At 50.7% G+C, this 12,647-nt stretch overlaps 1 protein-coding gene across 1 annotated transcript in view; it reads left to right on the top strand.

Moving 5' to 3' along the window:
• RNF157 (ring finger protein 157) overlaps positions 1-9,967 on the top strand; it is a 75,820-nt gene extending 65,853 nt beyond the window's left edge. The window contains exons 15-17 of the mRNA XM_011933095.1: positions 316-364; positions 2,171-2,281; positions 9,223-9,967. Coding sequence (XP_011788485.1) covers positions 316-364; positions 2,171-2,281; positions 9,223-9,341 — 279 coding nt within the window. The 3' untranslated portion in view covers positions 9,342-9,967. The remainder of the gene's footprint in view (positions 1-315; positions 365-2,170; positions 2,282-9,222) is intronic.
• The last annotated feature ends 2,680 nt before the right edge of the window (positions 9,968-12,647 follow it).

The following is a 12,647-nucleotide window of genomic DNA, read 5'->3' as shown; positions in this document are numbered from 1 at the left end:
AAAAAAAAAAAAAAAAAAAAAAAAAAAACAAGAGAAACAGTATCAGCTAAACTATTAACAAGGGTGTTCCTGACAGACCCTTCTGAGCATATATGGGTAATGTGGCTTGGATCTAATCCCTATAGGCAGATGGTGCCTCACCAAGCAAAATCTGCCTCTACTCAGCCTCTCAGGCATATTAAACACAGATGGAAATATATGCTGTTAACGTAGGCCCTGGAGTTAGATACCATTAGGATGATTAGTTCTGTCTTCAGCCAATCAGTTTACTCATTTGGCCACTTTATAGACTCACAGGCCTGCCTTCTGTCCTAGGGAAATGATGTTATGGAGGAAGAGGATGGATCACCCACGCGGGAAGATGGTAAAAGATCTGGTCCTTTACTTCCTTTAGTTATCTTTCTTTCCTGGGTCTTCTTTAAGGGGTAAAGAAAAGGGTACCGGTATGACTTGGTGGCACTGCTCAGTTGTGTGGGACTGTTAAGGGAAAGGTCGTCTTCTTAGTGGTACATCAAAGCAAGGAGAGCATTGATGACCTCTGTGACCTCCTCAGCTCTTTCTGGGTCTCAGAGCCATGGATGTCAGGTGCGGGTGCTGCAGGAGATACATACAGGTCTATATTTACCTTAAGTAGATTCGGAAGCTCTCCAAGCAGCTCTCATCATTAGCCTCCCTGCTGCGGATTTTCAGTGGAGCCCCACAGAGCTCTCCTGGCAGTCTCAGTGGTGAACAGCAGTAGCCGTTTCTTCCACTGTGGGGAAGAGGACTATTTGGCAGCTGGTCAGGTCTTGCTTTAGTTGGGAAAATGGTCAACGTTACTGTAAAAGAGGACTCTCAGGAGCCTGCAGACATATTAAAGGCGTGGTCAAGGAAACAGGTCCAAGTTTCTTCAGGAGCTCAGCTTAGGCAAGTATTTTAAAGGCTATTGTAATGATCTTCCTTTACCATAATTCAGGCCTCAGTTATATTCAGTTGGAAGAATGTTTCCAGTAAGGCTAGAAGAGAAGGAATGGCCCACAGAGCAAGGACATAGGAGGAAGAAGGTGGGCAGGAAAGTCTCCCACAAGCAGGGAACACCACGTGTTCCAGGAGCCAGACTCTTCCTCCTGCTGCTCTGAGGCACCTCCCTTAGGGGCGCCTCCAGAGCACACATATGCCCGGCCTGGATGCAGAAGCACCAGCAGATGTCATCCTATTGCTTCTGCTTTAGCGCTGGCCATCGCTTGGGAAGTGTTGGAGGTGTGCATGTGGACATGACAGCTCCCGCCTGGCCAAGGAGCTTGAAGGAGAAGGTGGCCACCAAGGCTGCCTCCGTCAGCTCTTGCACCCCAGCCCAAGGGGGTTTGGAGTGTCACCAACTCAGTTGATGACTTCAGTGCTTGAGGCTCTAGAGTTACCCCTTGTGATTATTTCTCCCATAGAATATTTGCTTCTAAGAAGTACAGTGTGGCCAGGTTGTTTCCCCTGACATTCCCTAGCCCGTGGAATAGATTTGTTTTATTCTGTTTTCACTGAGAAAAAAAGAGGGGAGCTTGATTTTAAAGAAAGACACCTTTTAAAACTTTTCCCTTCCCTTCTTACATGTCTGTAGATTTCTGGTTAGCCACTTAAAACACACCAAAAATAACAACTGAGGTCTCGTAAGAAAGGAAATCATAATTTTGTGAATGTAGTCATTTGATATGCAAAATTATGGACCCTAAGACCTTTAGTTGTTGTTTCATGTACTTACTTTGCAGAGCCATGTGGTCATAAACAAACCCAGCTCGCACCCAAGGCAGATGCAGGCATGAGCAGGATGACCTCCTCACTGGCCCTCCCTAGCTTCTGCCGGTTGGTTGCAGCCTCACTAGCCTGGCCTCTGCCCAGCTCTGCTCGCTCTAGTGTTCTCTGTTGAGCCTGTGTCCCACAGCCCTCCTCAGTGATCTGACTTGTTAGGGAACAGCAGACGGAAAGGGCTCTAGGGAAACAGCAGGATAGCGTGAGAACGTAGACATGCCCACACCATGTGATTCCTTTCTTGTCCACTCTTTACCCACTAAATTATTGTCTTTTTTTAACATATCATTTGATTTTTTTTGGTCTCCATCCTTAAGATTTTTATTTTAAGGACAGCAACGCAGAGAAAAACACAGCTAGCACCTCTCTAACTGCATTAACTCCATTACAGGCCAGAGGACATGCGCATTTCTAGGTATGGAGTGTGACAATAACAATGACTTTGACATCGCAAGCGTGAAAGCACTGGACAATAAGCTGTGCTCTGAGGTCTGCTTACCTGGTGAGTGGCAGTCTGCTGAACATGAACTTGGTGGGAGACGATCCCTGTGCTCTTACCCCTGCTCTCACCCTGGTACACCCATCTCCTGCCCTACAGTTCCTGCCAAGAAGGCCTGGGGTGTGCTAGTGCTGGAGACCAGTTGCTGAAAGGAAGTAAGAAGGCCTGGGAGAGTCCTTGAGCTTTTTGCAATGAGCCAGCCTTGCTCTGAGTGAGAACATTAGGATAGGAAGAAAGAAGCAAAACTTATGATTTGGCCTAACCACTCTCCACCCCACATCACGGCCTTGCAGGTGCCGTGTCAGGTGGCCTGGTCTTGTTTTCATCAACAGGAAGTTTGAGCAGACAGACACCACCTCTCTAGGAAGGTCTTGGAAGGATTGCCTGAACCCTTTAAAAGTGAAGCTGTAGCTCCTCAGAAGAAAAGTGTTTTAGCTAGGATCAGAGAGGAATGTGAAAGTCAGCATTTTAGAGGCTAGGGAATAGCTCTGTGATCCAGTGAGCTTTGGGTTAACAGTTGCATTGTACATACTACTGGATTTGGATCCCAATGGAGAGGTCAAGTTAGGGCTCCTTTATGCTCCCTGGAGCTGTAACTTCACAGGTGATCAGGTTGTCAGTGTGCCCCTTATTCCTCCTTATGATGCTAAACCGAGTCTAGCTAATGTCTTACACAGGATCAGGTTAATCACACTTTGAGCACCAAGTGCCTTTTTAGTTAATGTGCCCATTCAAGGGCTCTAAAAACTGCTTTTCTAAAATCCACATCTTGCCCAAGTGGACTCAGTCAGATGTCCCCTCCGGGTTTCACGACAGAGATTGTCCTTAACACTATGTTGTTTGAATCCTCTTAAACATTCCCCGAACGAAGACTCACTTCAGCTTCAGAACAGCCACATCACGGGTCCAGTGCTTTACTCGCTCAGCGACGTGGCTGGAGGCGTTGGAGCCATACGACGTCTGTGGTTGCCACTCTCCATCAGCCTGTGCAAGACACAGTCCAAGCACACTCTGGCCCCACACAAGCTTGTGGCAGGGGAAGCTGGAATTCTCTAGAGACACTTTCTCCAGCCCTTCAAAGGGCTTTCTTGAGTCATTTTCTATTTAGTTTGTTCTAAAGGCACTGCCCAGGCCTCTTCGTCTTCAGTGAGACCAAAAGAGGCAGTATCAGTTCCCCTGCTTCTCCTGCACAGGCCCAGGGAAGACCCGCTTCCTGCTGGAGTCTGGAGGAGGGAGCGCTGACCACGGGGCCAGACTCCTGCCAGTTAGGCCTGGACTGGAGCTGCTGGGGCCCAGGGGCTGCTTCACTCCCTGCCTTCCCGCTCCTGGCCTGGCTTCCATCTGTCCATTTGTGTTCCACATCATTTTGCCAAATGTAAATCTGTCTGTCTGGTTTGTTTTCTAAACTCATGTATGTTCTCTAGACTTCGTATGAAAGTTCCTGTTCACTCCGTGCCAGTACTGTCCTCCCTGCCAATGCTTTGCCCCGTCCAAGCTTGCTGGGCACGCACACACCTGGGAGGCGCTCGCCTGGGGTTGTGAGCAAGGCTTCCATTCCTGATTGGCAAGGGCCTGTATTCAGGGTACTAAGATCTTCTGAGAAAAAAATATTTGTGAGACTGTATTTCTGTTTTACAAAAATGGGAATGCTTCTGTGGCAAGGGCTGTGGAAAGGATTTGGTTTTAATTGGCATCCTCCGTCAAGATGATGTCTCTGCCTTAACCGTGCCCTGTGTCTGAGGCAACTCTACCCTGGTCAACCCCTTACTTGGCTTTAGGAGATAAATTTAGGTTCTTGCCTCCCTCAAGGGGCTCCCTTACCCACCCCTATTTTTTTAGCAGAGGGAGCTGCTGGGAGTTGTTTTAGCCAATAGTGCTAGTGGAAACTGAGCTTATTCCTCCTCTTCCTGACTCCCCCCAGCTGACCTGCTTGTTGATAGTTACTCTGTGGGATCACAGGAGGAGAGTGAGGACTGGGAGGAAGAGAGAAGCCCTGGGGCTCCTTAGGGTGGCTTGTGGAGCCAGCTATGTAGAGATTGTGATGTGCTCACAGTTTGTGCCAGACATGAACTCACATGCCTATGATGGCTCTTGGGAGAGGGCCTCAGGTGTAGGCGCTGTACATGTCCCATTCTATCCTCGCCAGAGGTCTCAAGATGAGGGCCTGTATTCAATAGACTAAGATTTTCCAAGAAAAAAAATGTGTGAGACTATTGTAATTTCTGTTCAATAAAAATGGGAATGCTTCTGTGGCAAGGACAGTGGAAAGGAGTTGGGTTTTTTTGTTTTTGTTTTTTATTTTTTTTGAGACAGCCTCGCTCTGTCACCCAGCCTGGAGTGCAGTGGCACGATCTCGGCTCACTGCAACCTCCGCCTCCTGGGTTCAGGTGATTCGCCTGCCTCAGCCTCCTGAGTAGCTGGGACTACAGGCGCCCGCTACCATACCCAGCTAATTTTTGTATTTTTAGTAGAGACGGGGTTTCACCATATTGGTCAGGGTGATCTCGAACTCCTGACCTCAGGTGGTCTGCCCACCTTGGCCTCCCCAAGTGCTGAGATTACAGGTGTGAGCCACTGTGCCTGGCCATGATTTGTTTTTGTTTTGTTTTGTTTTGTTTTTTGTTGAGACGGAGTCTTGCTCTATCACCTAGGCTGGAGTGCAGTGGCTGGATCTCAGCTCACTGCAAGCTCCGCCTCCCAGGTTCCCGCCATTCTCCTGCCTCAGCCTCCTGAGTAGCTGGGACTACAGGCGCCCGCCACCTCGCCCGGCTAGATTTTTGTATTTTTTTTTTTTAGTAGAGACGGGGTTTCACCGTGTTAGCCAGGATGGTCTCGATCTCCTGACCTCGTGATCCGCCCGTCTCGGCCTCCCAAAGTGCTAGGATTACAGGCTTGAGCCACCGCGCCCGGCCCATGATTTGTTTTTAATTGGCATCCTCGGTCAGTAGCTGGGTGAAAGTGATGTCTCAAAACCTCTGGTTCCCTTTTTACTTGAGAGGGAAAAGCACATCTCTCTAGGCACAATGTGTCTCTGGTTCCACTGGTAGCAGATTTGCTGGAGAACTCTCTGGAAGTGTCTGCTAGGTTACAGACAGGAATATCCACTTTGGTAGGTCTCATGGAATAAATAGGCCTCTTCACACTCAGCTGTAAGTTCAGTTTTCTATCCTAGGGCTGAGATACCACTGGCTGTCTTAGCTCATCACTGTTCCTGCGGCCAGCTCTCTCCCCATCAGGACAGCTGCACATGCGCCTGGTCTCTGCTTAAGTCTGTTTCCCTCTTCAAGCGGGTGCCACTCCCTTCATGGAGGGCCAGTGGGAAATGGAACCCAGGGTGCCTCCCATGCTCTCCCTGTGCCCTGCGCCATGCTCACAGGCTCTGCCAGGAGACCTGGCTGGTGGCAAGAACTGAAAACCTTGTTGGTTCCTATCCTCACCACTCTGGTCACACTGGTGAGGGGCTTAGAGGCCCTTTTGTCATTCCAGCCCCGCTCTCCCTAAGAAACTTCTGGGTTTTCCTGAGCCCCAAGACCAAGGGTGGATTTTTGGATTTTCACTGGGGAGTGGTGTGTTCTGAGATTGCTTCTGAAAGGAATAAAGGAAGGAGGTCTCAGGTGACGGGTGTGACAGGTGGTAGTAAGACTAGAATTGCGAGACCATGCTAAGCAGATGTGGCTCCAAGGAGTTTGGTGGACTGTTACACAGGTGGCAGGATAGTCATCATGGCAAGTGACAGTTCTATGAAGGCCCTAGGGTAGTCAGTGATGGAAAAAGGCAAAGATAGGCCGGGCGCAGTGGCTCACGCCTGTAATCCCAGCACTTTGAGAGGCCGAGGCGAGTGATCACTTGAGCCCAGGAGCTGGAGACCAGCCTGGGCAATGCAGTGAAACCCCATCTCTACAGAAAATACAAAAATTAGCCAGGTCCCAGCTACTCAAGAGGCTGAGGCGGGAGGATCGACTGAGCCTGGGAACCAGAGGTTGCAGTGAGTCAAGATCACACCACTGCACTCCAGCCTGGGAGGCTGAGGTGGAGTGAGATTCCATCTTGAAGAAAAAAAAAAAAACAAAAAACAAAGGCAAAGATAATTTGGGTCTTTTTAGTGGGAATACAAATATAATTTTTAAATGACTGCATTCCACTGGAATGAGCATATCCAGTGAAATCTAAAAAGGTTTGTGGAGACCTGAAATTGAATTATCTCCTCTTTTTGAGAGGCCTCAAAACCCAAGACTAAGATGCTACTTGCACTTTGTGGGCACTAAGGAAAAATTCAAACTAAGTTCCTCCTTCTCCTGGAGAGCAACCCTACAAAGACAGTTGAACTGTTACAGTCCTTACATTTAATAAGAGGCAGGAAAGGGGCTTGTGAAATTTTCCTAAATGTACTCCCAAAATCTACCTCTAGAGGTCTCTTTATACTCCCATTTTTGATATCCCAAAAAATGAGACGTGAATGGAAAGCACTGTTACCCATATCCCTCTAAGGATTTTAAATCTCTACGCTCCATTTTTTTGGCTGGAGGGGCCTGGATTCAGCCAGACAAAATGGCGGCACCTGCTCTGGAAGGCCCCTCTGCACCCACACTGACTCTCCGAGCCAGGCTCACTGTGGGAATGAGGCTGAGGAGAGAGCAGCAGCAGGGCCTTGCCGTGGGCCCCTCAGGGTCCTTGCCAGGGGAAGGGCCCCCCCGACTTGCTGCCGAATCTCCCTCACCACAGAGCTTACCAAGAGGCCAGGAGAGCAGACTTCAGATCTGATTCTTGAGTCTTCCACAAGTAACTGATGTTCTGCCCCGGCTAAGACTTCTATAGAATAGAAGGGTGGAGTTTGTAGCAAGGACTCCTGTGAATTCAGAGTCAGGACGGCTCTTTGGGCAGCCTCTCAGTCCCAGCGTTCCATGGCTTGCTGGTGGCGGCGGCGGTGGTGGTGGTGGTGGTGGTGCTGCTGTTTTTATTTGTGCATGCATGTGTGTCTTCTCTCTTGTTTACCATTTGCTTTTGGTCTTTCCTACTGAACAGCCGCAGCTCCGGAGTCCTGCCCCATAAACATTGAGGAATAGGTATGAGATCTACCAAATTATATGAATGAACAAACAGCTCATTTTATTTTGGGTTCCTCACTTTAAAGGCAATATTAATATTGCCTTATATTCATCCTGCCACACTTAGACACATAGTGCCACCATTAGAGGTGAATAAAACAGCTTGACTCATGTCCCAGGCTCCAGTACCCACTCCCAGGGAGTAAAGATCCCAAATTCAGTTTGGATGTGAGAGAGATCCAAGACTCTCCTGTTCTCACTGTTCCCCTGGGGTCAAGCACCAGAGACTGTTACTAGAGCCTGAGGTGGATGAGCACACCAAGGCATTGATGGAAATAAGCCATGTATACCTGCTGACTCCACGTGCCATTAAAGGGTTTCATGTCCTGGGCTGGCCTGAGGCTGACTCTGGACACTTGCGAGTGGCCTCTCTCAACCTCACGGCCACACTCTACAGTTGGTCGGCCTCATCCGCTGAACAGGTCCTCCTGTGGGGCAGGTGTTGTGCTGGGCTCTGGACTGCAACAGTGAAGAAGTCACAACCCCTGCCCAGGAGGAGCTTCGTCCCATGGAGGAGCTCCGGGACCTAGCGCTTTCCACCGTGTGAGGCATGCGTGGAGCAGTTCAGGCTGCAGGGAGTACTCAGGAGCACACTGTGCCTTACCCTGCCAGAGGTGCCTTATGAGGGGAGGGCACAGGGAGACATGCTTGGGAGGCCCACAGGGTCCAGAGGACAACATGCCTTCCCTACCCCAGGGAGCCAGGGGGCCCTGAGAGCAGAGGTAGCCAAGGCCCAAGGCAGGAGCGCTCTAGCCTCACCGGAGGGAGGGCACTGGAGGGAGTGAGCTCATCTGTGGGCGGGAGATGAAGAGGACTCTCAGGGGAGAGGTGAGATGGCCTGGAGGAGCCTGAGCACAGGCTGTTCTAGGAGTCAGATACTCACCAACACTCGCGTTCTCTCGTCTAGTCCTCACAGCAAGCCTGTGAGGTCAGTACTCATCTCCCATCTGATGGATGAGAAAACCAAGGCCCACAGTAAATTGATGTGCCCCGGATCACACCGTTGTAAACTGGGAGTGGAGCCCAGGTTAGTGTGACTGCAGATGGAGTCACAACACCGCTAGGAAGTGAGCCCACAGGAGGTTGTGGAGGATTGGATCCAGAACACGAAAGAGAAGCACCAAGGATGGGTTTTCAGATGGGCACTGGCGTTCCTCACATGGGGACAACAGCAGATTTGGGGAGAGGATGCGTTCAGTGGTGGTATCTGTGGGACCCCGAGGCTCTCGGGCTGGTGTCTGCTGGGCTGATGGCACCAGCTAGGAGCAAACCTCAACAGCTGCGTAGGTGCAGGAGGAGAGGAAAACGGCAGGTGATGGGGGCTGGAGCCTCACACTGTCCTCCCTCCGGGCAGCCTTCCATCCCAGAAACCCTGCTAGGTGGCCAGTCCTTTCCTGCCCCCCCGGGGCCCCCACAGAAAACATTAACACTTCAGGCCAGAACGAACAGTCTTCTCACTTCCCCCCACCTCTTCCTGCCCAATTTCCTTTTCCTCTCTATTGTAACATATAGGCAAACTTTAAAACCAAGTAATTAAAATATGAAAGTGGATCCCAGGGTAAGTTCACAAAACAAGGAACATCTTTCATGTCCCTCCCTGTCTGGGAGCCACAGTGGCAGTGACTGTACCTAGCCCAGGGGGCAGGAGCAGCCTCTGCACCTGTCAGTACCTGCTTCTCTCCGTTCTCACGCACGAGTGCTGTGGCTCGCACCCTCATCGGAGTCTCAGGTGACACGCATCCTGCTCCTTCCGTGCTGACTCCTGGGCTACCCTGCTGGAGACACCATCTGGATCTGGCCAAAGGTCTGGCTCCTGTAATCTTCATTTTCTGTTCCCAGGTGCCTGGCAGGCTGATGACAATGCTGTCAGTCGGAATGCCCAGCGCCGGCGCTTGTCATCCAGCAGCCTGGAGGACTCTGAGACGAGGCCCTGTGTGTGGGGCCCCTTGGCTGTCTGAGCCCCAGCCTCTGCACTTGGGCTCCCCTCCTGCCCCTGCATTCCATCCGTCCTCACTCAGCTGCTGCCTACTGGGCATCCTCAGCAAGATGCTGGAGACTTTTCACCCTCCTGTAACAGCTGTTACAACCTGTAACCACAATCCCTTACCTCTCAGAGGGAACTGGAGCTCTCCTTTCTCCCTGTGACCTAAAGCCACTCAGCGAACTGCAGCTCACGAGACCCTTTGCAGGGACTCTGGAATGCCCCCACGGTATCTTGATGTTCAGGTGGAGCTGGGGTCCATGGGCTAATTTCTTACACATCTTTTTTCTCCTTAGGGGGTAGAACAAGAAGGCTTAGAGTTTTGGCAGCTTTGTTACAAACATCCCTCTGGCATTTCCTGGTCTCTGGCACATCATAACCAATTGGAAACCTGCAGTTTGGGGTAGGGCTGGAGGATGGCTGCTGTGAAAAGGGAGAGCAATACTGCACGGATATGGCATTTCCCTCCACAAGCACTAGGAGCACCTTTCTCAAGGACAAGAAATGGTAGCAACCAAAAGATTGGTTGAAAGAAACAATCCTTCCTTCTGGTAGCAGAGCCAGTCTCCTGGGCCTCACGTGCCTGTCTGCTTAAGAAGGAGCCCTTGAATCTGAGAATCCCCCAGTTAAGATGATTTCCCTTAAGGAGCATTTCTCCTGATCAGGTGCATTCAGGGAGGCCTGGGACTCCATCCTAAGGTGACATTTCAAGAAACGTGTTGACCACCTCTGTGTGCCAAGCAGTGGGCGAGGAGTGGTCATATATTTCATCTTCACTCACCTGGGAGATGGCATTCTTGTCCCTGTTGCCCCCATCTCTACCCCCTTTTGTTAATGGTTGAGAGAAATGTGAACCAGTGATTCTCAGTTTGGTGCCCAGGTCCCCAAAGGAAGTGGTGGAGAGCCTTGAACTAAGTTCAGGCAGCAGCAATGTGGCCAGCAGCAGTGCGCTGGGAGCAGAGGTTGGAATCAGGGCTCAGGGCCTTCACCTCAAGGGCTCTCCCCATCCTCCATGTGTTCCTCCCTTGCCTTCCAGAGCTGCTGAGCCTAATCACTGAAGAGGGAGATGGAGCCAGTCACATGCTGATTGGCAGTTCAGAAATAGTATTCTGTTCGTGTGCACTCCCTGTCCCAGTCCAGTGTGAGGTCACAAATACAAGAGCTGAAACAGCACAGCTGGACTGTGAGGTGGTGGCTGCTCTGCCTTCCTCAGCATGCGTGTCATCAGTGGATTCCATGTGGCTCTTCCATGTGTTGTCTACTGGCCTTTGGAAAAGGTGGTTGTTTAGTAGGGCATGAGATTAGTTGGAAAGCAAAGCTAGAAACAACTATTATTTGTGAGGTTGAGATGTGGGAGAGCCTTATAGGCTATGCCCATTGTGGTGGACTTGTCTCAGGGTTTGGAATTGTTACCCTAAAAGAGTTTTTTGGCGAGGCATGGTGGTTCATGCCTGTAATCCCAGCACTTTGGGAGGCCAAGGCGGGCGGATCACCTAAGGTCAGGAGTTTGAGACCAGCCTGAACAACGTGGAGAGATCCCTTCTCTATTAAAAATACAAAATTAGCCGGGCATGGTGGCGCATGCCTTGTAATCCCAAATCCGTGGGAGACTGAGGCAGGAGAATCGCTTGAACTCAGGAGGCGGAGGTTACGGTGAGCCGAGATCGCGCCACTGCACTCCAGCCTGGGTAACAAGATCGAAAAGATCGAAACTGTCTAAAAAAATTAAAAAAAAAAAAGTCAAGGTGTTTCCAAGGCAGATAGCCTCAAAAAGAGCCTGGCACCCAGGGGGTCCTTTGCTCCTGTGTGGCTGCAGATGCCAAGAGTGCAGTGACAGTCTCACTGCCTAGTAGTTGTGACTTACATCCTGCCCTGATGGAGTGGAGCGTGTCCTCCACCCTCTCTGAAATACTGCAGTAGACTTTACCATTTCAGGCCCCACCTAATGTCCTTTCCTTCCCCCTACATTCTTCCCGCCCCTTTCATAGTTGAGATGCATAAGCTGAGCAATAACCCCACTTCCTGATTTCCCTGAAATATGAGCCCAGAAGCAGCAGGTGACAGGGAGCTTCCCTTACCCTGGGGTGGTGGCACACAGACCACCTTCTGTCCTGTCCCCTGCAGGTAGTATTCACAGTGTGGTGTTACCTGGGAGGAGGGAGGAAGGAGCTGAGATGAAGGAGATTGAGGTAAACAGTAACCGCAGTGGCCAGGACCCCCTTCCTGGAGGATCCGTGTCCTTCCTCAGCAGGTGCTTAATCCTCTCCTAGGGAGACGCACAGAAAGATTCCTCAAGGCCTCAGCCCCATGTCTAAGGCATACCTAGGTTAGAAATGTCCTTTACTTGTTTCTCAGTAACTATTTCTCCTCTTCCTCTGTCCCCCTGCCTTCTCTTGGCTGTTATTTAGCTCTGTGGCCCACAGAAATACTTCATCCAAGGAGTTGGTCCTCAGTCAGCCTGATGAGGACAGGTCAGTGGCCAACTCTTTTGCCCCAGTCCTTCATCTGGAGACAGTCACAGTCACATCAACAGTTCACCCAAAGAGAAGAGGTGGGCCTAGCTTCTCCTACAGGGCACAGCCTAACTATGGAGACCCAGGGCTCCTTCCTGCTGCACTAGGCCTGTACTCTCTTTATTGCCTTCAGGTAGTGTGATCCCGGCTTCCTCATAGAACCCTTTTTTCCTTCCGCCCAGTTCCATCCCACCAGAGTTTCTACCCCCACTGAGGCATCTCTTAGGCATAGACCCCCCACACTCTAAGCCGTCTCACCTGGAGAGTTAGGATCCTGCCCACCTGGAGTTGGCACGCTGGTCACTCACTTTGCTTTGGTCTGCACACCTGGTGTGTGCATGTGTATACTGCTTGTGCCATCTGTGTACCCCTCTCCCTGGAGTACACTTGTGGGCACACTACAGTGGGGACATCAAGAATGCAATATTTATGGATTGCTGCATGATTCTTAAAAATGAATAAAACTGTTTACAAGGAAAGGAGAGCTAACTGCAAAATGAGCTTATCTGTGAAAGTTTTTCTCCAACACTCTTTAATATTTTTACTTAAGAGGATCTGGAGTTGGAGGAGTGGGAGAGGCAAGGGCTAGGGAAAGGCACGTTGGCGGGGGAGTGATGGGCCATTGTTGGGCTTTCTTCATGGCCTGGGCACCAGGCTTCCCGACCCCAGCTCTCCGGCTCCTGGGCAGAGGCTAGGTAAGCAACCCAGCCCCCACCACTGCCTCTGCAGCCGCAGTAAACCGGAGAACGTCCAACCCTGCAGCTCCTCAA

The sequence above is a fragment of the Colobus angolensis genome, unplaced genomic scaffold (genome assembly GCF_000951035.1).
Source record: "Colobus angolensis palliatus isolate OR3802 unplaced genomic scaffold, Cang.pa_1.0 Scaffold1, whole genome shotgun sequence".
NCBI lineage: Eukaryota > Metazoa > Chordata > Mammalia > Primates > Cercopithecidae > Colobus > Colobus angolensis.
The sequence above is the reverse complement of the archived record's forward strand: the minus strand, read 5'-3'. Positions and strand labels throughout refer to the sequence as shown.